Here is a 12,346-nt window from a genome sequence, read left to right as displayed (position 1 = left end):
ATCAAACTATAAAATAAATAAATACCATCACCAGGCACTTGTAGAACACAGGGATGGTGTGAGTGCTGTACAAGGACCAATTATGTACAGACCAATTATCTACCACATTTCCTCTCGGGATCCTTTCTAAGGGTGGATATTCACTCAATTCTCTAGATGAGTAGATGAAGGGTAAAGTGACTTGACCAAAGAAGCACAGCAAGTCAGTAGCAGAGACAAGGCTACCACAAGCATCTAGTCACTCTCATAGATGGGTTCACCCCACTGGGTGAGTTGCCCCTTTACAATTTGAGGAACAGAAAGATTTACCTTGGAGATGCCGTTCTCATTAGCTTCTATCTTTTTCTTCATCTGCATCATTTGCCACATGTCAGCCACAGCAGATCCATTTGGAGAGCCACTTTTGGTCCTCTCCAGCAAGTCTGTCCCAGAAGGCAGTTTTTCCAGGGCAGCCATTTGCTTCTCAAGCCCTTGAACCTGTTCCCCTATCTCATGGACCTCTGATTTCACCTCATTCATCTGAGCCTCCACACCATTCACATGAGCCGCCATCCCAGCCACCTGAGCCTCCACCCCAATGACCTTCTTCTCTAAGTCAGCATAGACTGAGTCATCTGCCTCATGGTCCTTCATCTCTTTCTTTGGCATGGCTTCCTGGAGCTTAGGTTTCTCTTCACGCATCTCCGCTATGACATCCTGGAGGTTGAGTTGTTTAATGATGGCATGGAGCAAAGTGTGGAGGGCATTAAAATTAACTGCCCCAACCTCTGGTGTCCCTATGGAGAGGTCAGCCAATTCTGCCAAGCTGAGCAGAGCCATTCCCTGTCCCCGATTTTAACTCCTGCCCAGTATCTGACGCTGTTACCTTTTCATGCAAACATAAAGCTATTTTTTCCCCAAAATAGTCAGAATGATTTGAGCCCAAGGACTCAAATAAGTTTCTCTTCTTTATACTGTGAGTGACTAAGCAAGCAGCTAAAATCAATACAAGCTGCTCGATCTTCCCACGAGTCCTGCTGGGCTGCACCCTCCATCGAACAGGAATTTTCCTTCCAGGGATTTTTCCTCCAGTCTTTTAAAAGTTTCCTATTTATTGACTCCTACTGTCCTGCAACCTGCCTATGCCTGATCCCCCTGCCTCTCCCCCCAGGCCTCTCTCCTAGGCTGATGCACCTGCCGCTGCCATACCTGACTATAGCCAACAGCAGGGCTCAGGCTGCGGGCAGCCCAGCAGAACCATCTCCACTGAAACACACCCCCACCCCCTGGCTCACACCCGCCCCTTTCGCCCTGCCATTGGCCACCCAACACCCCGCCCCACCGCCGGATTGGCCACATTGGCTGTCCATGTGCCTTTGTTTACATCAGCGGAGTCTGACGGCTACATTGCAGCGTCTGGAGTTGCTAGGCAGGGATGCAGCGCCCCCTAGACGTTCTGTGGCTCATTGCGCCTAGGGAAATAGTCCCGGTGGTATAGAGAGAGCTGCTACCTTGCAGGAATGTACTGCCGCTTGCGCGCGCTCATTGGGACGATCGTAAGGAAATGCTTCTGTAAGAAACTGCAGTGGGGCCCCCACCAGCCCTGAGTTTGCCCCAGCACCGATTCTCAGCCTGGCTGCAGCTGCTTCACCCTCTTGCCTCTGTTTAATCACTTTCCCATTTTCAAACCCCTTTAAAATGTAGTAAGGAAGAAAACGTATACATAGTACGGGAAGGGAGAAGGGCAGTGGCGCCAGCAGACCTCTTCAGCATGCTTAGTGCCTCCAAGTTGAGTGAATTATGAAAGCCACTGAGCAGCTAGTCTGTTTGCAACGCGCACCTTGCGGACTAGGAAAAAACGGTTACTTACCTTGCATAACTTGTTCTTCAAGACGTGTTGCTCATGTCCGCTCCATGTAGGTGTGAGCGCACCACAAGCGCAAATCGTCAGAAAGTTTTTTCCCTTAGCAGTACCCATTCGGCCAGCAGGGCAGGCCCCTGTAGTGGTGCCGCTATATTGACTAATATATACCCTGCTGGCCCCTCACCCCCTCAGTTCCTTCTTAGCAGACGACTCCGATGAAGGAGAGGCAAATGGGATTTGGAATGGACTTGAGCAACACATCTCAAAGAACACTTACAAAAGGTAAGTAACCATTTTCTTTCTTCGAGTGATTGCTTATGTCCACTCCAAGTAGAAGACTCCAAAGCAGAAACCCAGAAGGCAGGGTCAGAGTCTTAACCTTCCACGGAATGGAGAACAGCCCTACCAAGTGCAGCATCTTCCCTAGCCTGAAGAGCCAGTACAAAATGGTTGGCAAAGGTGTGGACCAAAGACCAATGTGGCTGCCCTGTGGATGTCCAGGATGGGCACCTGGGCCACAGAGGCTGTAGAGGAGGCTTGGGCCCTAGTGGAGTGAGCCATTCGGAGGGGAAGCTGGCAACCCCACCAAATCATTATGACCTTGGATACATGAAGTGATCTATGACAAAATCCTCTGAGTGGAGACCAGCTGACCCCATAGCCTCTCCACAACTGCTACAAACAACTGTGGGGACTTGGGGAAGGGCTTTGTCCTGTCTAAATAACAGGCTAGTGCCCTTCTAACATCCAGTGTGTGCAAGGCCTATTCTTTACTAGAGGCATGGGGCTTGGAGCAAAACACTGGAAGGAAAATGTCCTGAGAGACATGAATCTGAGACACCACCTTAGGCAAAAAAGCTGGGTGAGGGTGGAGCCTGACCTTATCCTTGAGGAAAAAAAATATATAAGGAGGGTCTGAGGTGAGGGCCCTGAGCTCTGACACACACCTAGCCAACGTGATAGCTACCAGGAACACCACATTCCAGGACAGGTGTAGTAGCGAACACCAGGGTCAAAGGGGGCCCAGTAAGCTCAGTCAAAGCCAAGTTGATATCTCAAGGTGGAACAGGTTGCCAAACATGCAGGTAAAACCTCTCCAGTCGCTCAAGAACCAGAAGACCATGGGGTCCACAAAAAGCATCTTTCCCTGGGAGCCTGAGTTAAAAGCAGAGATCACCTCCAGATGGACCCTAACAGAGGAGGACAGCCCCACACCAAGGAGAGAGTCCAGGACCAGTCCGGGCATCCATGGAAAAAATCCCCTTCTGAGTAACCAAGATAGAGAAACACTTCCATTTGGCCCGGTAGGTAGCTCTAGTGGAAGGCTTCCTACTCCCTAGCAAGACCTCCTGCACCTGTTCCAAGCATTGTAGCCATCGAGCTTCCAAGCCAGGAGGTGTAGGGACTGCAGGTTCAGATGGTGAAGCCTGCCAAAATCCTGCATTCACGTCTGGATACAGAGAAGCTGCATTTGGCCTCTCGAGGGAGAGGCTCAGAAGAGAAGTGAATAAGTGCAGCCTCCACCACATCGGCATGATGAGGGAAGCTCCAAACTAACAAGCCCTCAGGATCATCTTTGTGTACCAGGGGAAATGGGGGGAATGCACAAAGCAGACCCTTCGGCTAAGGGGTGAGGAGGGTGTCCCCCAGAGACCCATGAAGGATCAAAACAAGGGACATTTTCTGTTTTGGTGGGTCTCAAACAGGTCCAGGCAGGGAAACCCCTACACCTGAAGAAGATTTGAAGGGCCACATTTGCCCTGAAGGACCTGCTCAATTGGTGTGCCAGTGTGTTCTGGGTCCCAGAAAGGCAGGATGCTATCGGATGAATACCTGCCTCAAAACACAGACCCCAGAGCTGGAGGGCTTTTAGACAGAGGAGAGGAGAGGGGAGGGGAACAAGCACCACCTGCTTGTTTATGTAGAATACTATTGCCGTATTGTCGGACAGGATGAGAACAGTCCTGCCCGAGGTGGGGGAAAAATGCCTGACAAGGCAGACTGCCCGAAACTCCCTCACATTGATATATAAGGAGAGTTCCTCCTGGGACCACATACCTTATGTCCTCATGTCCCCAACATGGGCTCCCCATCTGATGTGTCCATCACCAGCCAGAGGGATGGCAGGTGCTGGCAGAACAGGACTCCTGCGCAGATCACTTCCTCCTGAGCCACCAGTCGAAGGAGTGGACATTGGGAGGGACTGTCGCCATTCTGTCCCAAGGATGGGAGGACAGGTTGTGTTCCTGAGCCAGCCACAGCTGCAGTGAGTGGAGGCGAAACTTGGCACACTGCACCACGTATGTACAGACGGCCATGAGCCCTAGAAGGCACATGCAGTTTCTGGCCATGGTCGTGGGAGATGCCTTCAAGGCTAGGATAGTGTCTCTGATGGACAAGAACTGGGACCTGGTCAGTGAGGCTGCGGCTAATGTTGAGTCCAGGTGAGCACTCGCTAATTCTGTTACCTGTGTGGGCCTAAGGGCGGATTTGGCCACATTCAGGAGGTGACCTAGGTCTAAAAACAGATTTTGAACCAAAGAAATATGGGACTATTTCCCATATAGTCAAACGTTCAGGTACAGATATTCTTGGACCACACACTTCTGAGGGAAGGTGGAGACTACGGCCATGCACTTTTCAAAACTCGGGGGGCTGTAAGGAGGCTGAAGGGGAAGGCCTTATCTGGTAATGGTGCTGGCCCACAGTAAAGTGCAGGAACCTCCGGTGGTGAGGGGCAATGGAAATGTGGAAGTATGTGTCCTTCAGATCAAGGGAAGCGTACCAGTCTCTGAGATTGGTGTTTGTCATTCCCTCCCTCAATGTCACCATCTTGAACTTGGTTTGGTGATGAAGACATTGAGGTCCAAGATGGGCCAGAAGCCACCCTTCACCTTGGGAACCCTTGACCCTGAACTCTAAGGGGACAACTTCCACTGCTCCGAGACTGAGGAGCTGTTGCACCTCTTCCTACACGAGATGCTTGTGGGAAAGGTTCCTGAAGAGGGAAAGGGCAGAGAAGTGGTAAGGGGAAGGCAAGGAGAAAGGGATGGCATAACTACTCCCTACCATCTCTAGGCCCAACGATCCAAAGTAATGGACCCTCTGGCACAGTAGAAAGGGGGTAAGCCATTCAGGAAAGGACGAGAGGTGACTGGTAGGCTTTCCTCAGGTGCAGGGTCTTCGGTTTTGTTGGAGGGGCCTGCCCCCCGATGGGAAGAAGAGCGGTAACAGTGCCTATTGTTCCTGCCTTTCGCATTCCTACCCCATGCCTGGAAAAATCTGTGTGGGCACTCTGCTGAGAGAGGTGTTTCTATTGGAGAAGGAAAGTCTATGGGGGGCAGGGGTATGAACACCTAAAGATTTTAGAGTAGCTCGTGAGTCTTTTAGGCCATGCAGACGGTGGTTGGTCTGCTCTGAGAAAAGACCGGGACCCTCAAAATCAGGTCTTGGATTGTGGTCTAGAGTGGAGTTTGGGAGGTACCCCAGACACCTGTTGGTACGAACTATGACAGAGCTCCAAGCCTGTGGTGATAGTGTGGGCCACAGTGTCTGCTGAGTCCAAGGCTGCTTGCAGGGCTGCTCAAGGAACCACCCTATCCTCATCCGATAGGGACTGAAACTCAGAGCAGGAGTGCTGAGGGACGAGCACCATGAACTTATGCATGGCAGCCCAGGTGTTATAAGCATAGCAGCTGAGAAACTGCTGGTTCATTATGCAGAGCTGAAGACACCGAGAGGTCCATTTTCTTTGCCTCCCTGTTTTTGGGGGTTGGGCTGGCTGACCCTGCCTCTCCTGGTGATTAATCACTGTGTAGTGTCAGTACCTTGCTGGTTGCTGTGCTTGGGCTGTGGATGACCCCTACTGGCCTCTGTCTGTAAGCACCGCCAGCGGGGGGCATCTTGAGGGCCCCCATGACAGTGCCCGAACTGGTCCTACCAGTTAAGGGAAGGGACGGAACAAAGAATGTGAGTGTTGGGGGAAGGGGCAGTTTTTTGCTGGAACCATGAAGGAAACAGACTAAGGAGGGGGCTGGGAGTCTAGGGGCCCAGGCACCCCACCTCAAGGGGTCTGAGGCATCCTGGCCCAGACTCCTGTAGCCACATCATGTCTATGCTGTGCTGTATCCTGGAGAAGCAATAAACCCTCTCTATTCTACTGGCTGGTGGAGTCTGTTCTTGCTGCTATGGGGCTGCAGGATCAGGGGGAACCCCGACTTGCCATCACAATCGCTTGTACCACCAGAGACCCCGGGAGGGGATGAGAAAAGAGATGCTCATTGCCCTCCTGTGGCACAAAGTAGCACCTCTCCACCATTTTATCTGTTGGCAGGATGGAGGCTGGGGTCTGCCAGAGGGTCTTGATGATTTTAGTCACCGTTTTGTTCAAGGGCAAGGCCACTGGGGTAGGGGTGTTGGCATTAAGGATATCAACAGTTGGATCCAAGTCCTCCGACCCCGCTCAGTCTGCATCCCCAAACTCCGGGCCAGATGTCTGAGGAGGTCCTGGTACGACCTCGAATCCATCAATGGTATTGCCCCTCCCAGGGCCTCGTCCGGAGAAGAGGAGAATGGCTCTTTCAGGCTAGCTGCTTACAGGTCATATCTTGAGAGGCGACCTGTGAGGCCATCGTCAGCTGAGCAGGGGAACCATGCTTGCCTCAGAGGCTTAGATTGCCCTGACATGGGGGAGCTGGATGAGCAGGAGCGAGCTGAGACAGCCAAGACTGCTGCACTGGTTGTACTGAGGTACTCTGGTGTCGGGAGTAGGAGTGGTACATGGAGGTCTGGGACAAGGAAAACACTGATTCAGCCTCCAAGTCGATGGAATACGCTGAGGCAATGCTGCAGTGGTGGAGACCAGGGATTGATGGCCTAGAGTGATTGGCCACGGACTTCCCGAGGTGGGGGTGGTGGCATTACAGAACTCAGTGCTGGGATTCCATGCCCCATGGAATGGTGTGTGGACTGGGCCGATGACAAGAACGGTGCCAAGCACGTGACCTGTGCCGGTGCCGCCTGATCATGCCCCTTGGGACCAGTGCTGAAGCACTCGGTGCCGGGGTGTCAGTACAGGTCTGCTTGGAGTCACGGTCCCTCATGGAGCCTCATGAGACCAGAGACAGTCAAGTCAGTTCAATAAGGTCTCTGATGCCTCAAATGTATCTGGCATGAAGGGCTCCAGCAGGTCCTCTTCCAGACTAGGAGGTCTGTGCAGGCTGGCCTGGTGCAGATCCAACCTAGAGGCACCTAACACAGGGCTTGAGGCCCAGGCATGCCCTGCTCCAGGTGACAGGGACACGAAATGAGCCCCCAATCTAAAAGCCAACTGTCTACACTAGGAAGAGAACTATTTACAAAAGATAAGAACAATTAACTAATTTACAAGATAACAGATGAGAACTGCTAAGTCATGCTTGCAGAATCAAGAGCAAAGCCCATTACAAGGACTATCACAAGTAAGCAGGAACTGAGGGGGTGGAAGGCCAGAAGGATTATATATTAGCCAATATAGCAGCACCAGTCCAGGGGACTCCCCTGCTGGCCCAGGGGGTACTGCTAAGAGAAAAACTTTCCGGCAACGTATACATGCAGTGCGCGCACACCTACATGGAATGAACATAAGCAATCACTCAAAAAGAACCTGACTCTACTGACTGCAGCAGCTTGTTATTCTCCTTGAGGGAAATGCAGACCATAAGGAGTGAAAAAGAAAATGCATTGTAGAAACACTCGGCGTGTCCATGAACTAGAGTTATCCATACATAAGGAAAAATGTATTTGTGCAAACTATTTTTACTTTGCATTACAGAACTTACTGACCCAGACCCCATTGTGCTAGGCAATTAGCCTCTGCCTCAAGAGTTTTATAGTCTAATTAAACAAGAAACAGAAGGTGGAAGAAATGGATACAAAAATAGCAGCATACGACTGGGAACAGAGGGAAAAAGAGATGAAGACAGTGACTATCCCAAAGCCACAGAAAGCCAGTGGCAGAGCTGGAAATGAAATCCCCATCTCCTGTCTCAGAGTCCAGTGCACTGAGCACTAGTCCATCCTTCCTCCCTAACTTTTACTCTTTTAAAAACCAAGTGTGTGGGGAGGGCAGGTGTGTCACATAATTCACTATCATTAATTTGATCCAAGTCAAAGGTTTCTCAGTTTCTCAGCACTATACTCTACAGTGTAATCCAATTAATAAAACTTTGTTTAAAATAGGAATTGCCATTAGATCAGACCAGTTCATCTAGAGTAGACCAATATACTGTCTCCCACTGGAGCCAGTGCCAGCTGCTTCACAGGAAATAGCCCTAAAGGGGTTAAATCTTCTCCAAGGAAAATTCCCCCTAGCTCCCAGAGGCTGAATTATGCCTCAAAATTCAAGTGTTCGTATGTTCTTTAAACATCCTGTTGTTGGGTTTTGTTTTTGAATATTGTAACTCTCGAATACCTACCTGCCACAAATGCCCAGTCAATCTATAAATTTGCACTATTTTTAGGAAAGTGCCCTGAAACCTCAGTCAGAGGTGGTGTTCTTGAGCTTGTATCCCAAACACAACTGTCTCTGGCATGACGGGAACCCTCCCAGGGCAGAGGACTGATATTATACCACTTGAAGTCAGTTTGTTGATTTCCATGGGCTTTGTTCAGGTCTCATAGACTTTAAGGTCAGAAGGGACCATTATGATCATCTAGTCTGACCCTCTGCACAGTGCAGGCCACAGAATCTCACCCACCCCTCCTAGAAATAATCCTCTCACCTATATCTCAGATATTGAAGCCTTCAAATAGTTTGAAGACCCCAAGATGCAGAGAATCCTCCAGCTGTGATCTGTACCCCATGCTACAGAGGAAGGCGAAAAACCTCCAGGGCCTCTGCCAATCTACCCTGGAGGAAAATTCCTTCCCGACCCCAAATATGGCGATCAGCTAAACCCTGAGCATGTGCGCAAGACTCACCAGCCAGACACCCAGAAAGTTCTCTATAGTAACTCCTATCATCCCTTCATTGACCTATTTCCCACTGATAATGGTCAATTAGTTACCAAGATCATGTTATCTCATCAAACCATCCCCTAGCACTATCCCAGGGGAGGATCTGATAGTTTTCTTTCCCAATGTGATTTTTGCCCTAACAGACTCTGTCTTCTCCATTCCATCACTTATTTCTTTAGTCTACCTCATCTTTGATATACAATACGACCTGCAGGGCTGGATAGTGTAGTTTCTTCCAACACAGCTGTTCTCTTGCACAGTAAAAATGATGCAGTTAGTGATGTGATGGGAAAAATATTTTCAGAACCATTCCAACTATTTTCCTGGTTCCAAGCTCACTTGTCATTTTAATCTTATTCTTACAACAGTCTTCCATGAGTCTGATTTGGGTTGCTATGTCAGTGACACCAAAAGGAAAGTTGTGACAAGATGTACATTTTTACAACCACTCAACACAGACCCAAGGGAGGGAGCAGTTGTTTTGTGCACACGTGGATTGACGGAACAGGTGTCATAAATATTGATAGGAAAAGGACTTCATCAGTTTTCCCCAAGACTTGAAGCAACTTGCTTCAGTACAAATAAAAGATGCACAGATGCCAGCCCCATCCACACAGAGTATTAGGAAATGAATGCAAGCCAAACACTCTATTTTCATATTACGTCCAGGCCTACAGGCTAAGATAAATCCAGGGGTGTGGGAGGGAAGATGATTATTTTCAGCGTATTAAGAAAAGTCAGTGGTTTTATCAGGACAAAGACTCAACCTCCAGCAGATGTCAGTACACCACATGAAATGGAGAACTCCCCATAACAGACTTATACTCCAAGATGGAAAGCACTTACCTCCAGATTAGAGCCTCTATTGTAATGTAACATTTAGTTTTGACAGCTGCTCTCTTGTAGCTCTCCAAAAACAGAGGGGGCAGGAGATACAGAGACTGCGTATTCTGTCCTTCTGACAAGACTGCATACCATAGAGAGGTAGCAGAAGGGGAAACTAACATCTTTCTACAAATGAGATTACATTAAGAATATATATTTTTTTAAAATCAAGCCAACCAATCTCATGTAGTCTTCAGTGCAGAAGTGTTTGAATCCAAACTAAAGTGTAATGGGGAGTGTGTGAGAAAGGACAGGTGTTACTCACACAGTAACCCCATGGGCAGGCTCATAACAGCCTGAACCACAACCTGCCTTTGGACATCACCTCTACCACTGCAACTTGGCTAGGTTCAAACACTTGATCTGAATTTCAGTAGTAGTGGTATATGGCCTCAATCACCATAATAGCAGCTCACCTTCCTAATGTTAATTAATTAGTTCTGAGCAGTCACAGGGAAGGAAACTCCCGTTTTACCACAAAGGAATGGAGGCACAGAGATTAAGTGTCTTGCCCAAAGTCAAACATCCTAGCACAGGGTCCTAAACCTCTGGGTGAATCTTCCCCTCTTCTAACCTCCCCCATTACAGAAAGAATGTGGACACATTGGGGAGGGTCTAGGGGAGGGCAACCAAAATTATGAGGCTGGAGCACTTGACCTACAAGGAGAGGCTGAGGGATTTGGGCTTATTTAGTCTGCAGAAGAGAAGCGTGAGGGGGGATTTGATAGCAGCCTTCAACTTTCCAAAGAGGATGTAGAGGTTGTTCTCAATGGTGATGGATGGCAGAACAAGGAGCAATGGTCTCAAGTTACAGTGGGGGAGGTCTAGATTGGATATTAGGAAAACTATTTCACTAGGAGGGTGGTAAAGCACTGGAATGGGTTCCCTAGGAAGGTGGTGGAATCTCCATTCCTAGAGGTTTTTAAGGCTCAGCTTGACAAAGATTTGGTTGGGATGATTTAGTTGAGATTGGTCCTGCTTTGGGCAGGGGGCTGGACTCAATGACCTCCTGAGGTCTCTTCCAGCCCTAGGATTCTATGATTACCTGGTTTATAGAAGTAAAAAATTGCTTTAGGGGCAGGAACCTTATAGTACACAGTAATCAGAAATAAAATAGCAGTAACTCAGGGTATTCTGATAGGGGAAGTGCCCCAAGCAGGTCTCTGGTCAGACTGGGAGGATAGCTCATGATACCATCACTTTGGGGAGTAGCCCCATCTACTTTTATATGATTTATGCTTTCATTAGAAGGTGGGTTTTTTGCATTACTGTTTGTAGAGGGAAAAAAACACATTACAGTCAACCAACAAGTCCTCTTCCTATGATGGAAGTCAATCTGCCTGGAAAGTGTGATCGACTTTAGATACCCTGATGCCATTTGCCTACATCTTATACTGAACGTCACCTTATGTTACAATCATACCAATAAGCCGTACATTATTTTTCTGTCCATGCAATGGAACATATTAAAGCAATCCTCCATGCAATAGATCTGCAGGCACAGCAAAGTTTCTGAACTGCCATTTGGTGGCTAGGCCAGAAAAGAGCTGCATTGTTGGCACAATTGGTCGTGATCACACTGTTGCCTAATCCTTCCATACCCACCCACTCCTTTTGTTTCCTGCACTTGGGACATCTTGTAATTAACCAAGATTATAAGAACTCTAGGACTGCATCCTTACTACTTATATGGTGCCCAGCACAAAACCACGACTCTTGACTGGGGCCTCTTAGTGCAGTTATTTATAGAAATACCATGTACCACCTCCAGAAGAAAGCATTAATTCTGTAGCATTAAGCTCTTCTGGGGTGGTACATGACGACATTTTGACCAACATTAATCCCCAATTTTAGCAAAAAATGGTGTTTAAGGGACAATGAGCAGAGCCTATGTAGATAAATACTGCTTCCACCACCTTTCCAAAATCTGACTATTCTAGGCATTACTATTGCCTAGATAAAACCTAAAATAAGACAAATTTCCTCTCCCACATTTTCAGACACTCAAGACAATCTCCTCTGCTGCAACACTCATTTAGAGAATGCCCCTTTTATAACAGGAAGAATGACTGCAGTGACATTCTTCCCTCTTCCCCTCCATGGTGGTAGTATTTGCTAAGTCACTGAAATGGAAGTTCTCAAGGGTGGTCATCAGCAGGAGAGCACAATACCAACTCTTGTTCAAATGAAAGCACAGATTCCTCCCCCCCTTTAAAAATGGAAAAGGCTCCTAACCCAGGTGTGTTAACAAATGCCAGCTCATACTGTATCACCCTCAAGGAGCGGGGTAATCAACCCTCAGGGGGAGGGGTAATTACACAAGCCTTAGCACAAAGTAAGGATCAGTATGAACCATAGGAATTCATCCTGAGCTATTTTTCCTGCACATATTTATGGAAATTGCCCAAAGCCAAACACCTTACCAACAGACGTACACACAGAGAAAAGGCTCATTTCTAACAATCAAATCAATATTAGGGTGAAGTTTAATCTACTGCAGAGAAGCCATTCAGGGCCCTTTGAATCACATAGTGCCTGTACAAAAGCTTCAGAGGTAGCCAAATTAGTCTGTAACAGGAAAAACTTAAACTACAAACAGTCTTGTAGCACTTTAAAGACTAA

General features: G+C 48.3%; 1 protein-coding gene across 4 annotated transcripts in view; it reads right to left on the bottom strand.

Annotated features, from left to right (window-relative positions):
• Positions 1 to 1,275, bottom strand: part of QRICH2 (glutamine rich 2) — a 62,736-nt gene extending 61,461 nt beyond the window's left edge. For 3 of the 4 annotated variants that reach the window (XM_075903606.1, XM_075903608.1, XM_075903609.1), the window contains exon 1: positions 310 to 1,274. In XM_075903606.1, the coding sequence (XP_075759721.1) occupies positions 310 to 819 (510 nt within the window). In that variant the 5' untranslated portion in view covers positions 820 to 1,274. Of the gene's footprint in view, positions 1 to 309 lie in introns of all 4 variants that reach the window. The other variant, XM_075903607.1, reaches the window with a different exon arrangement.
• Between the last annotated feature and the right edge of the window lie 11,071 nt (positions 1,276 to 12,346).

This window comes from Pelodiscus sinensis, chromosome 20 (assembly GCF_049634645.1).
Source record: "Pelodiscus sinensis isolate JC-2024 chromosome 20, ASM4963464v1, whole genome shotgun sequence".
NCBI lineage: Eukaryota > Metazoa > Chordata > Testudines > Trionychidae > Pelodiscus > Pelodiscus sinensis.
The sequence above is the reverse complement of the archived record's forward strand: the minus strand, read 5'-3'. Positions and strand labels throughout refer to the sequence as shown.